This window comes from Cupressus sempervirens, chromosome 6 (genome assembly GCF_028749045.1).
Source record: "Cupressus sempervirens isolate cs-2001-9-10 chromosome 6, ASM2874904v1, whole genome shotgun sequence".
NCBI lineage: Eukaryota > Viridiplantae > Streptophyta > Pinopsida > Cupressales > Cupressaceae > Cupressus > Cupressus sempervirens.
In genome coordinates, this window is record NC_143123.1 from 223118723 (window position 1) to 223134098 (window position 15376).

Here is a 15376-nt window from a genome sequence, read left to right on the forward strand (position 1 = left end):
ATTAACAAATACATAATATATTATGATAACCAATAATGTCATGCATGAACAAACATATCATATATTAACCAATAATGTCGTAAGTCTAATAATGTCATGCATCAAATAAATGTCATAGATCAAATATAAAATGTCATATATACATCAAATGTATATTGAATATGTCCACTGACATAAAATCCAACATATATGTCCATTGATGCCTATACATGTACATGTCTATCAACTATATCTTCTCCTTCCCACAAGGGGAAGGAAACAAATCTCTAGAGGGCAATTATGGGGTCTTCCTCACACGCTCGCTCGTCCTCTTGTTGAGGCTCTTCTCTAATTTGAGCTGATACAAACAAAGTAGATATGAATCAATAATTATTATAAATTGAAATCAAATATATGTACACACAGAAATTAATTATTTTCTTACCACCATCAAATAGTCGCTTTGCAAGTCCACCTCGAAGGCTCGTGGATGATCAGGTGTAACAAGACCCTACAAGAATTCAATCGATATAATCACTTATAAATAAAATTATAAATTTTGATACTAATTATTATAAACAACAACTAAAACCAAGAAAATTCTTTCATCCCTCAGTCAATGGTTGTGAACTAGCTGTAGGACAAACTATTGGAGATGAGGAGTCTTCGATGTCAAGAGCTACATGTCATACAATACATGTTACATGTAACATGAAACATGAAACAAATATAATCAAGTGAATTAAATTAATGTGAAACAAATGTACCTCTATGAAGTTCATATCACGTCTAGGCTCTGAGTCCGTAGTGAATGTTGACAGTCCTGTAGAGAACTGATGTACATGCATAATTTTTTTGTCAATCCTTAATATGATTACTTAATAAATATATATATTAATTTCAATAATTAAATCAATACATACCTCTGGACTCGTTGACGAGATGAAAAATGGGGCTAGGGGATCGCTACTAGGGCCGCCAACACTCTACCCTTGAATTTTGAACAATGTCAATAGATGCTAATTAATTAGTCATTCACTATACATATGAAATGTGATCAAATTAGTTTATTATAATTGTAATTTACCTGTGTGTCAATGCCAAATGTCTCATTCAGGAACTGATTAGTGACGAGCCCATCATCCACACCATCTCCAGCATGACTGCCAAATGTGCATAAGGATCCACATGATGTGCACATGTGACTGTGACACATAGAATGCTCCCCCTCAACTAATGGACTCATGCAATGAATGAGGGGTCTGCATCAAATCATTAATAGTCCCTAGAGCATTGGCCTCTACATGTTCCTTCACAACTGAATGAATAGTCTCATACTCACCCTGTGGCTTGACCATAGGTTCCCTAACTACATTAGGGTCATGACATGCCTTTGACCTCTCAAATGATGACCCCCCATCTCTACCCTGAGATCCTAATATATCAAAATAATTGGGGATCTCCTCAAGGAAAAACTCACAATAAAATTTCTTTAAGAAATACATGGGGACCTCGTGATTATTGCAAGGAGAGGCATCAAAACCATCCACCATTTATCCCAAAAATTATTTCTAATAGCATCGTGTATGCACCAATGGATGAGGAACTATTTAGTACTCTCTCTAACAGTATTTTGTTCACCAGGTTTTCTAAATAATGCACATATTCTACCTTTTGGTATATCTTTTTTTTTAACATCTTGATATGATAATTTATTTGCATAATATCTTTTTTGTTCATCCCTCTTAACCCACCAAACATCTAACTAACCACTAACAGAAGCTATGTGGGTCTTAATGGATTCGAGGGACAATGCCAATTTAGCTCTCATTGGATTGGTTTGTCCACATTCTTTCAACTGAACAATGAGTCCTTCTAATTTAGTTTTGCCTCTTCCTATTTCATTTATTATATTTTCTTGTGTGCTAGGAGGAAGTCTTGCAATTGGTTCAGGTTACGAAATTTGTTGTTCTTCTTGTGGAGGGTTTTGGTTTTGACCTTCTTGGGGATTTTCCGGTTCATTATTAATATTTCCTGATAATAAATCAATTGAAATCTAAATAAATAAACAAATTTAAAGAAAAATTGTAAAAAACCTACAAAACAATATAAAAAACATATCAAACAATGCAAAAAGAAAGTTAGATAACATATGTCATGCTCGTGATCTCAAACTTCGACGACGGGGAGGCATATTGGTGAGGCAGGTGGTGAAAATGTTGTATTCTCTCAATCCACGCATGTGCTGTGAGGAGGGCAGACTAGAAAATAGGAAAGAAATGAATGGGCTATGGGTATGCAACCCATTTATAATATTTTGGCTTTTTACAAAGCGCGTACATGCTATGGTTAAGGTTACCCAAGCCATAGTGCGTGTGCACTATAGCATGTATGTGCTATTGAAAATTGAAAAAATAAATAAATGTGTCACCTTTTTGGCACCACAACTTGGTGCACTTACCCTGTTTTAATACCTCATGCAAGATGTTATTAAGAAGAGCTTGAGTTTGGATTAGATAGATCCTTGGGAGTTGGTTGTGTTCCATGATGATCTGTTAGAGGGATTTGGAGAGCCATTAGTTTTTGCCCACCCTTGCAAGGTACAACCTAATAAGGGTGGCAAACATAAATAAAATGACATTTTCAACCTAGATGGACTGGTTTAAAAATATCGCATGTTCTAAATAATCCTATAATTGGTGTTAATAGGATAAGTGTAAGAATTTTTGGCTTTGGTTGTCCTCTTAGATAATTCAGGTTGGCATTTATTTTATAATAAAATCACATTGTGAATAGGTTTATAAGGCAGAAAAAGGATTTTGTGAGCCCAATAGTATTTTTTAATGATTTGACTCTATTATTGCTTTCTCTCCTGGTTGGAATATGCCTAGGGTTTTAGCTACTTTGTTAAACATATTATGATTATGGGGATAGGGTTTGGTATATTCATTATACTATTCTATGTAAAAAAATCTAATTAGCATATTGTCAAAACGTTGGTTGCACCTTACTAAAAAATCCCAAGAAAAATAAAAAGTAAAATAACCAAATTAATAATGAGTGAGAATGTGACAAGAAGAACAATAAGCCTATTGTTGGGCTTGATTCTGCGCTATTAATATTCTTATTAATTTTTGTATAAATCACTGCAATCTTATATACTAGAATGACAAAAAAAACAAAACCTCAAAAGAGGTGAGAATTTAATAATCATCAAATTCTACATTGAAACTAAAAAAGTTATACAAGTATTTTAGTTATTTCAAGTGTGTTTATTCTCTAATAATGCACCTAGTTATTTCATGTGTGTTTATTCTCCAACAATGCTCATATTCTAGTTACTGTAAGTTCCCAATTACTTACTATCAATAAAACTATTTCTCATTATGAATAACTCTACTATCCATCTTGTCTAATCTCCTATTATCACAAGTAATTCAAAATTTAACTTTTATCATTACAGATATTTATACTAGTTGCAATTTGAACATCCTTTCGCTAAAATAATGATGCAGGAGCATCTTACATCAAAAAGTAAAATGGAGCATAATTTAAATTTATAAAAAAAAAATTGTGGAGGAGAGAGAAAGTGATGAGAATTGAGGAAAAATAATAAAAAATAAATAAAAATAGAGAAATGAGGGAAAAAGGCATTTCATAGGTGGCATTATTTTGTATTTAATGTTTGTTGCAAGTGGACTTGTGGCTTAAATATGCATTTAATGTAAGAGTTTATTTAATTTGTAACTTGCTAGGCCAACTTGTGGCTTAGTTGGATATATGTAAGGGGTCTTGTGGAGTCTTAAGTGATAATCATCCAACTTGGAGAGGAGGATGTGAAAGAGGAGTGAAGTTTGAGAAGAGTTAGTAGTCACGACTTGGGAAACAAGGAGATTGTATGGTGGCTTGTGAACACAAGTTTATATCTTGCTTGGAGGTTTCTACCAGAGTGTCATGGTGCTATAGATCTAGACTCGCTAGGCTTTGGTTTGAATCTTGAGGGATCTTACAAAACTATTACTCGCTTTGTATTTGGCCGTAATTGGGAAGGCCTTACAACTCGACACATTGTGTGTAATCAGTTGTTTTATGAATAAAGAGTTATGTTTGGTATTAGATTTTATATCTTGTGTTGTGTTTCTATTGTGTGGTTACTTGTTGGGGGCTAGGACATCGCCTTTGGGGATTCTCTTGCCTTACACTTCATCAAATAATGACCAAAGCTATGTGACACTCTTTATAGTGTCTGTAATTGAAAAATCACAAAATATTCAATAAAGCCTCTGATATCTACAAGTAACAAAAATTGGTATTAGTGTCAAACACATATGAACCTTCCTCTTCTTTCCTAAAGCTAGGATTTTCTCTCTCCAAAATTCCTAACCTTAAGTAGCATGTAATAATCAATTTATCTATAAGCATACTTATTCAAGTGTTTAGACTAACGTGTAAAGCATCTAGCATATCTATTTCATTTACTATAGTGCATGCACACACCCCACATTCACTTAGGATAATTCATCTCTAGTTAAATAACTTATCATGTGCACATATTTAGGGAATAGTTTAATAATGTGATATAGATAGATATTGGAGGTTGAAAAGATTGCACAAAAAAGGATGAGTGTTTGCAGGTAGTAATTCAAATTCACTAGAAATCACTTTCCATAGGTCAATTAGAGAGAATGACATTTATAATTCTAGTCTCGGTGGAGTTGAAGATATCAATTTTCTTCACTACATAGTCTTGTGTTGTGTTTTAATTATAATCCATGTGGTGAGTATACTTAATGCCAACTCTACTATAGGTACTAAAATAAAAATCATTAAATATGAGATAAATTAGTTTATTCTAGTCATCCCCAATTTTCGATATTAGCTATTTAGAACCATTTGGTAATGTGTATATTATAATTCAAATATTTTATATTAGAAGATTTATAATTGAAGATGTTGGGGCAAGCATTTGAAGGAAACAAGATCGTTAAGAGTTGTAAATTAAATGAAAAATGACATGTTTGTCATGACTCATCTTGATTTTTTGGATTGAGGCTTTAATGTATTAAATGATGACAAAAACTAATTTTGATTTAGATGTAGTTGTGACAAGTGCCTTTGGTTGATATAATGAAAATCAAAGTAGGGATATATAATTATTAAAAAGAAATAGTAAGAAATAGTACAAACATATTTGGTGGAAATGGGGAGATATTTTAATAATAAAAGCGAATGCAAAGGAGATAGATAAAAAAATATAGACTTGAAGACTGAAATAATATTAGCCTATGTGCTATTCTAAATGAATCTTTTCATAGTTTTATACTGCCTTACTGCATCCTCTATTTTTGTGCACACCCACTAGTGTAGCCTAGCTTCCAACACATGCAACCACTCTAAAATTCGTTCAATTCTTTTTGTTCAAGTTTGTTTAAGATTTGACTTAAGGTTCCTAAATATGTTGTTAGTCTTAAAATTTTCTATTTAGAATGAGATACGTTATACATTATAAAAAGAAGAAATAATGAGTATCTATATTTACATCATTATGTTTAAAAGATATACTTGAATGAACGGAAAAATAATAGCTATTACAACACACATAAAATATATAAACATGCACCTCCCTTATAAATACTAAGGAAAAAAACTCTTACAGATATAATTTCCCTCCACCTTATAGGCTCTTCTTTTTCTTAAATACCTACTCTATCCTGAACCGAATAAAAGTACTTTAATATTTAATTTCACAAGGATAAATCATAGATAAAATTAAGGTTATTTAATCATTTAAAAATAAACTCAACAAAATAAAAAAGATAAGTAAAAGCTAAACTAGCAATGAGTGAGACTGCGACAAGTGGTCCACCAAACCCACCTTTGCTAGATTCCGTGCTATCAATATTTGTATCTCAATTGCAACCTCACATAATACAACGATTCAAACCATAAACAAATGGTAACACAACCTCAGCATGGTCAGGCTATCAATGCATTCATTTAAGTCCTTTATTCCTTTGCAGGTAGGCTGTTTTATGCTTTTGTTCTTTTGCGATTATAATTCCAGGTAAAGCTAAAAGTTGAAATCACCAACTGAAGGTGCAGCCAATGTTTCCCTTTGACACCATCTCAGGACCAATGGCCATCAGGCAGCGTCTATGACAGTTTGTTTATATTTAAGCAGTTCAACATCAATGGAGGAGAATTTAGTGCATTTATTAAACTCCAACATTACATCATCTGAAAACCACCAAATATATATTTCCCTGTTGGGCGGTCAGGTCGGTGCTGATGAACATCCATTCACATGTATTTTAATTGTGGTGTGGACCCAATTTTAACACTGGATTATTCTTTATTGGATGGGAGTGGGTGGTGGAGCTAATCATTTGTATTTAGTCTCATAAAATCATTGTCTTGTACCATGGACGGTCTGTCCTGACATCTTCATCCTAATCTCTCTCAGAATCACTCGTTATATTATATAGCTATATGCCTATAAAGCACAAAAACATAGAACCACACATTTCACTGACAATCTTGCAGTACCATAGCAACAGGAGTAGAGATGGCGTTGGGCATAGATTTGGGCAGCCTTGATGATGCAATTAAGTTCCAGACATTGAAGACATACATTGCAGAGTTCATTTCTACTCTGCTCTTCGTCTATGCTGGCGTTGGCTCAGCCATTGCCTACGGTAAATGCTCTCCTCCATTTCAAGGCTCTAATAGCAAAGCTTGTTGTCCCCACTGCCATTGATATAAGCAGGAGATTGGGAAAATGTCTTAGTAGTTCAGGCTAACTTCGCTTATATTTAGAACTTGTAAATTTTAAGTTAGATTTTGTTAATTTTTTTGGTGTACTTATGGAGGAGTTAAGATTTTGACTTTTGGGTATTGACTGATCTCTCTATAGGGATAGTGGAGCATGCAGTGGTCCATAAGGGTCATTTCAAACTGTTCGAACCCGCAAAGTTCATGCGCCAATAGTTGCTCACTCAAAAAACACTAGCACTTGCATTTAAATGTCACAGCAGTCTTTACTAGATGTTTCATTAATGGTGCACAAATTGATCAACCAACAACCAAAAAAGTCTAAAAAAGCTAACAAATGATAGACTAGTAGTACATGTGTGATTTGACTATTAGTACATATATTTTAATTTTTAGAATCTTTAAAAAACAGTAATTGAAAAATATCTATGACAAGACTCAAATTTAACTAATTGCTATTAGAATTCAACATGTAATTTTAAAATTAAATTTATTATTCAATATTTATGAATAATAATAAGTTTATTTTAATTCATCTCTCCTAAAATAAATAGTACATTTACATAAACTTAAGAGATATAATACACAAGATTATTTATTGTCATGAAAGATTGTTCATATTGACTACCTCATTGATTCCAAAATTAGACAATTGAATCCGAAAAAGAATACTAACCGTATTATTTTAAATACAGATAAATTGACGTCCGATGCATCACTGGACCCACCCGGTCTAGTGGCAGTTGCCTTAGCTCATGCGTTGGCACTCTTTGTAACCGTGTCCATCTCGGCCAACATCTCCGGCGGCCATGTCAACCCGGCGGTTACTTTCGGCCTCACCTTAGGCGGCCACATCACTGTCCTACGTGGGGTATTCTACTGGATTGCTCAGCTTCTGGGCTCCACCGTGGCATGCCTCCTCTTGAAGCTGACAACTGGCGGCTTGGTAAGCTTTAATTCCCACGAACAAAGGAACTGCTCAATTCTGTTTATGATCAGGAATTTTACGCTATAGTTAATAATGGTACAGTTGTAATAACTATGTGTGCACTTGCAGTCGATTCCGACGCACAGCGTGGCGTCGGGGGTGAGCTTAGGAGAGGGAGTGGTGATGGAGATGGTGATAACATTTGGGCTGGTGTACACCGTGTACGCCACGGCGGCAGACCCGAAGAAGGGTGACGTGGGCATCGTTGCGCCCATCGCGATAGGTTTCATAGTGGGAGCGAACATATTGGCAGCTGGACCCTTCTCAGGCGGGTCGATGAACCCGGCTCGCTCCTTCGGCCCGGCCTTGGTGAGCTTCGATTGGAAGGACCAGTGGGTCTACTGGGTGGGCCCCCTCGTCGGGGGAGGCCTCGCCGGCATCGTCTACGGGGGGGTCTTCATTGACTCTTATTCACACGTCCCCATTTCGACTGAATGCTAAATTAGCTTGGAAAACGTTTTCCTTTTTCGGTTCTGTATGAATCAAATAATGTACACATTTTGCTCAGCTAATTGCTAAATTTCTCAAATTGGTGAGTTTCTATTTGTTGGCTGTTGACAAACAATAATTTGTGCCAGTGTCTTCTTATCAAACAATTTTAAAGATGTAAGGAATCTTTAGTGGAGCTCATACGCCTAAAGCACTCAGCACATACGAGTCATAAAATCAAAGCAGACTAGCTGTAAATTTCGAGTATGTGCCGGACAAGAAAAGATGGACGAACTAATTGACTGAATGGTAATTATCGGACAATGAAGCGAACACGGACCATGTGGTTATTTTTCTCACAATATTGTGCTTGTATATATCTGTGTGAAACTAAAATTGGTATATCATAATTGGTGTATCTCTAGGTCACATAGAGTTGTGCACCATTTTTACTGTGTTGGGTAAAAGCTAAACTAAAACCTAAATCTTATCAAGGGCCTTGGTTATATTGAAAAAAAACTAAACTAAAACGTAAATCTTTTTAAGAGAGCAATTGGTAATATTGAAAAAAAACCAAGTGTTCCTCTTGGTAATATTTACGTTGTGTTTTAGTTTGGCTTTTAGACGCTGTCCTTTTTTTATAGTTCACCTTCATAATGATGTACAAATGTTTGAACAAAAATATACCGTGTTAAGCACACTTGTATTTTCCAGTCATCACTTTCTATGGAGAATAGTCAAAATTTTCTTAAAGTACATAGGATTATAATTTTTCTACTATTTTGAATTGGTTTGATTTCAGCTTATTTATAATGTATGGTGAGATACCTATTGTAAATTCAATCTTTATTTTTCTATAATGTTTGCATCCATTGTATACCATCCGAGAGAGGTTATAAAGGACTTGTCTTATCAAATAGTTAAGCTCCCCATTGTTGAACTAACCAATTCCTCTCTCAATTATAAAAATAGTGCACTAGTATATTTGGATTCCATTTTCGTTTTAAATTTTCAATGATAGGCCAATTTGGCTTTTTAAATTCACTTTTTTAAAAAGATATGATCTTGAAAATATTGAAATTTTGACAATACTTAAGTATCTTGTCAAAATTTCGATGAGACTTAAGCTTCTTGTCAAAATTTTGACAACACTTAAGTACTTTTGTCAAAATTTCGACGTTGTTGAGATATAAAGAAAAAGAAAGAAAGTGAAATTTCATTTTATTTTCATGCGGCAAAGTGTAGGCACGCAGGAGGGTTGAAGGGGAAGGAATCAAGATAGACTTAGTGATAGGAAAGGCTTGAACAAATGCGTGAACAGTTGAGAAATCTTGCAAGTGCATGGAAAGCATAAGAAATCCTTTCATTTCTAATAGATTCATCCTGCAACCACTTCTCAGCACTGTTATGGGTAACTAAAAGTCATTGAATTTTGATTGATTGTGTTATAATGCAATATTGATCCTCCCCTTCTCATCAGTCATGTCTGTGCTGTGATCTTTTTTAAATGGAAAAGGAAGAAAACCAAAAGGAAAAGGAAGGGTTTTGTATACACAATGCAGTATAGCTAGCTTACATACAACATGCACATTTAGGGCCCGTGAGAGTAGAAGGAGGCTAGGTCAGTACTAGTGTGTGGCTTACATATATTAAATCTCTAGGACTTTCTTTCAAACAATGTTTCTTGTTTGTTTGTTTCTTGTTTCCTATTTGGTTATGTGTGTTCAAGTTGAACTCCCTTGAATTGCTTCACAATCCTCATAAGATGGAGCTTTGAGTTAACCCTTAAGCTTGTAGTCCAAAAAAATTGAATAAAAAACACTAAATTATTCTAGATAAAGCTCCTCTAAGTGGTATCTCAATCTTGATAAGGATGATCCACCTTTGGTGGGTGTGGTTCCACCTTATGTGAGAGCTAACTTCTCTTTATCACGGTCTCTTCTTATCTCGACTATATAAGAAAGCACATTTACATTACAAATGAATCCATTAGTTATGGTAAATTATATTCACTTCATTATTGCATCATCAATAAGAGTACAAGTTATTCTTGTTCATATTAATATCCATTTCTTTTGTTTATTTCATTAGCCTCTAATCCTAAGTTGTCAATGCTATATGCAAATTCTTATAGAGACCTATACATGCACTCATATGAGATTATGTCTCATGTCATTAGGAAGGATAAAACACTTACATAATGTAAAAACTTGTATGACGTGCTCAAAGATGGGTATAGACCATAATTCTCCAATAGTCAAGATGAAACATGAACACAAGCATATCTTGCAACTCAATATTTTAAAATGTTAATGAAACATCTATAGCTTTACAACATATAAAACAAAATGGAGATTTCTGAAGGCACCTCAACATAATTCTCCTCACCAACATCAAATTATAATGTTAGCTTATGCATCTAAAAAAGACTCTACACCAAACTATAATGAGCAATAACTCATTCTTGAGTAACTCCATGCCTAACTTTCACAACTAAAGAATGCAAAATATTATCCCACCACGACATGAAAGATAATTTAATATAAAATTGTAAAGCTCAAATAAGTAAAGGAAAAGGAATCAAGACAGACTTAGTGACAGGAAAGGCTTGAACAACTGCATGAATAGTTGAGAAATCTTGCAAGTGTGTGGAAAGTATAGGAAATCCTTTCATTTCTGACAGAGTTCATCTTGCAACCACTTCTCAGCATTGTTGAGGGTAACTAAAATTCATTAAATTTTGATTGATTATGTGGTAAAAGTACAAAGTTGTGTCACCTTTTAGGCTGACTTATCAAAATGACCGAATTTGAGTATTTCTATCTAAAAATCAAATTTGTTCAAACATATGATCTAGATAAATTCATTCTAGCTAAGTTATATACGTTATTACACTTTTCCAATCGGAAATGTCTATTAAATGCATGTTTTATACTAGTTTGTATCAAATTATTAAAGAAATAAAATTATTTCAAAAAACTAATGTTTGAATAACTCTAACTATTTTTATGATATTTTTCTGATAATATATAAACATCATTTTATAGAACTTAAAGTAAAGAATATTCTCTTATAGGGTTTATAGAGTTTTAATTAGAAATAATATATTGCAATTAAAACATTCTACAAGTATGCATTTTAACACTCAAGAAGATGCCAATTTTGAGAAAGAAAAAATATATTAAATCATATAATGTTCTAGAGGAGAGAGTCCTCTTTGAGTATGTATAATTTTTATTTTGGCTAGAACATATTTATTTTGAAAAATGTGGTGGGAGATGAAAACTATTGATATCAAGTGAGTTGAAATTTGAATCGTTATAAAAGAGAAAATATAGGTCTAAAGTCAATTTCTATTTTTTATTGTTCTAGCTATATATGTTATCTATAACATAATCTAAAATCAAATGAAAATAAGTTTATTTTCATATAGTTTTGTGGTGGGAACTAGACCCCTAATTTACAACATTTTTCAATAACTAAAAAAATGTCTTTAAAAATTAGGAAAATGTATCATTTATTATTCCAAATAATTATTAATAATTATAATCGTAAACTTCATACATTTCTACACATTTCATTAGTTTACTTCATTTTCAAATTCCAAATAATACTACCAGTTTTATGTAATTGAAGGTGAATAGTTATACTTTTGCTAGCCTTTTCCTTTATAAAAGGGTGACACAATTTTGTGTTTTTACCCTGTCAACATGTTATAATGTGGTACTGACCTCCCCTTCTTATCGACCATGTCTTTGTTGTGATCTTTTTGAATGGAAAAGGAAGAAAACCAAAAGGAAAAGGAAGGGTTTTGTATACACAACGTAGTATAGGTAGCTTACATACAACCTGTACATTTAGGGCCCATGGAAGTAGTAGGAGGCTAGGTCAGTACATGTGCGTGGCTTACATATATTAAATCTCTAAGGCTTTCTTTCAAATAATGTTTCTTGTTTGTTTGTTTCTTGTTTCTTGTTTCTTGTTTCTTACATTGTTAGAGTAAAGCATTAATTTAATTTAATTTATTAAATGTGCTTTACTTCGTTCTTAAGATTTCACTTCATGCACCTTTTGCATTCATAAATTTAATAATTAATTAGTAATAATTAAATAGATTTTACCTTTTAGGTTACCCTTTTTAGGTTTCGATCTCCTTCTATAAGGATAGATCGTTTGTAAATATCTCAAGTATCTTTTTCATTTATGAGAATACAATTTGCATATTTTCAAAGCAAACCCTTACCTCTTCTTGTCTTTTTCTTCTCTATGACAAGTTTTTACATGTAGATATTCGAGGGCTTTCTGGATTTGTATTGCATATTTCTCAAATCCTTCATGGTATCAGAGCCAAATCTAATGTAGCTTGTTCGATATTTGGAGAAAAAAAGAGAACAAGGGTTTGACAAATCAGATCTAGATTTTTTAAGGTATTTCTTGTGAAAATAGGGGGTCACTAATTTTTGGAGCAGTTTGAGGCCAAATGAACTTCATAGATGGATTTATAAGGTGTCAAAACCCTTATTTTCATATAAAGTTTGTTGATTCTAGATAACGTTGATTTGGGAGGCAAATTTTTTTTGCCTAACAGGGTCGTGCGCCCTCTACACACACTTTGAGGCATTATTTTGTTAAAAAAATCACTAAAAAGTTTTTGGGCTGCCACGATTAGAAAAAAATTCTCGGTGGTCACTAAAATTGCTAGCAATTGCAGTAACTACCAGTGGTCCCATAGACCACTATGGCTCAGTGACTGCCAACCTCCTCTGCCGCCTCCCATGAGTAGCTCTATTATCATCTGCTTGCACTCTGTATGGCTACTGCTCTGCAACACCACCCCGATATCATCACTCTATAGTGTCACTATGCCGTCTCTGCTTACCAGCGGCGGTGGTGGCTCAGCCTAGCCTCCACCACCTCTCCGCTCTAGTGGTTATGAATGTTAATTTTTTTTATGTGCTTTCGGGGGCCCTATTAGTTTTTTCGAGATATCTTGAGCATACGAGGCTCTTTTTTCAATCTAAAAAAGGTGCCAAAAAGCTAGTTCTGAGATGGAGACAATGGCACATGAATTTTTGGGTTTAGATGCAATTTGGTTGCCTTTTTGGGTAGCCAAAACTAAGTATTCTATTTTTCACTCCAAAGGGCATATCTTGAGCATCCGAACTCTATTTTTCAAAAAAATTATATTTTTGGAAAGCTCGTTTAGTTCTCTTTCCAAAAATGCTAGTTTGTCTTCCAGATTCTACTCCAAGATCTTCCTATTATGATTTTTAATTTTTTGTACTATGGTGGATATCTTGGGTGTTTTAGTTCCAAGGATTGTTTTCGTGGAATGAGATTTCTACTTTTGGGTTGTACTACCTGTTGTAACAACTCTATACCCTTTTTTTTATCATTGTTGATATCATTTTAAAGCACGTTTATGCAAATACACTGAGGTAAAGTGTCACTTCTTGCATTTCAGGATCTTGCTAATCATTGTGACTTATTGTACTTGTACTACATTATCAAGTGCCATGGGGGGATAATTGTTTTCCTTTTTGTGCCATCTTCCTTTGTCAAGTGAGTGTCCCTTCCACGACATTAGCCCTATGATGTTTTGGTGACATGTGCCCTTATACGTGTCTGTACGTCTTCCTCACTCTCAATGTTCTTGGTTCTTTCTTTTTTGTAAGAGTTATTGGCCCACTTTCTTAGTGCCTCTCACCTCACCCTTGTCAGCATCAGGGGGGGGGGGGGGGGGTTCTATTATTTTTCATGTTTCCTTGGTTCAATTGATCAGCTCTTTAGGCTTTGGTGTTTCATTCCATATGTATCTTCGAGTTCAATTGTTTTCTTTTGTGTGCCTCCTAATTCGATGCAAATTATAGCCTTCTCTACCTTGTCAAGTTTTATTTTAGTGGAGGTTCTTCAAATCAACATTTAATTTTGACAAAACTTTGCAACTTCTTCATGCTTCAATGATGTTTCTTGATGATTTCTCTTTGTTCCTATTTTCTGGCACAATCCTCTAGTTGGAGGCTTCTTCAGTCCTTCACTAGTTTTTCAGCTATCTCTTTTTGAAGTAGAGTTTTTCCCACTGGGTTTTCTCTATTACTCTGTTTCATAGAGATTTGGTTGTGATTGGGTACCTTATCAGGCCTTGTTTCTAGGATCCAATTTTGCTTTTAGCATTGCATTGTAGTTTCCTTGCTCTTTTTGCATTGTTTGTAGTTGCATTGTTGCTCATCTTAATGGGGGGGTGTTAGAGTAAAGTGTTAATTTAATTTAATTTATTAAATGTTCTTTACTCCCTTCTTAAGATTTTACTTTATGCACCTTTTGCATTCATATTTAATAATTAATTAGTAATTATTAAATAGCTTTTACCTTTTAGGTTACCCTTTATAGCTTTTAGGTTACCCTTTTCGAGTTTCGATCTCCTTTTATAAGGCTATATTGTTTGTAAGTATATTGTATCTTTTTCATTTCTAAGAATACAATTTTCATATTTTTAGAGTAAACCCTCGCCTCTTCTTGTCTATTTCTTCTTTGTGATAGGTTTTTACATGCAAGTATTTGAGGGTTTTGTGGATTTATAATGCGTATTTCTCAAATCCTTAACTTGTTTCGTAACTAGTTATGTGTGTTCAAGTTGAACTCCCCTGAACTGCCTCATAATCCTCATAAGATGGAGCTTTGAGTTAAACCCTTGAGCTTGTAGTCCAAAAACATTGAATCAGAAACACTAAAATAATTCTAGATAAAGCTCCTCTAAGTGGTATTTCAATCTTGTTAAGGATGATCCACCTTTGGTGGGTGTGGTTCCACCTTGTGTGAGTGTTAACTTCTCTTTATCATGGTCTTTTATTATCTCGACTATATAATAAAGCACTATTGATATCTGATTGAAAAGATCATTTTAGTAGAAAGATTGTTGAAGAAGGCTATGTGTTTCAATCATTATTTTGTCATTGATGTCAAGCCTAGTACATGTTGGTAAGATAATTGCTTATATGTTTCATGTACTATCACTTAGTTGATTGATGAGGAGGATTTCATCAACAAGATGTAACAAAAGTACCTAAAGGAAAGGTTGAGTTATGATTATGTATTGAAGTGCAAGAATTAGTTAAGACAGTGATAACATAATGTATTGATGATCTACTTGAGGTTATAAAATGACTGGCTACATTAGAAAATCTAGAAGAATAAAGTTAAACAAAGTTC

The 15376-nt window shown here is 33.8% G+C and overlaps 1 protein-coding gene across 1 annotated transcript; it reads left to right on the forward strand.

The window, feature by feature from the left end:
* Positions 1-6498: 6498 nt before the first annotated feature.
* Positions 6499-8281, forward strand: LOC149552078 (aquaporin TIP2-1-like). The gene is made up of 3 exons (XM_089787551.1): positions 6499-6674; positions 7446-7696; positions 7808-8281. The coding sequence occupies exons 1-3, from the start codon at positions 6545-6547 to the stop codon at positions 8177-8179; spliced, it is 753 nt and encodes a 250-aa protein (XP_089643677.1). The 5' UTR covers positions 6499-6544; the 3' UTR covers positions 8180-8281.
* Positions 8282-15376: the final 7095 nt, after the last annotated feature.

Bases quoted from the DNA above. Each gene is read 5' to 3' on its own strand.
- LOC149552078 (XM_089787551.1), top strand. From the start codon at position 6,545: ATGGCGTTGGGCATAGATTTGGGCAGCCTTGATGATGCAATTAAGTTC. The intron at 6,675-7,445 runs GTAAATGCTCTC...TTTTAAATACAG, and splicing joins TGGCTCAGCCATTGCCTACG to ATAAATTGACGTCCGATGCA. The intron at 7,697-7,807 runs GTAAGCTTTAAT...GTGCACTTGCAG, and splicing joins AGCTGACAACTGGCGGCTTG to TCGATTCCGACGCACAGCGT.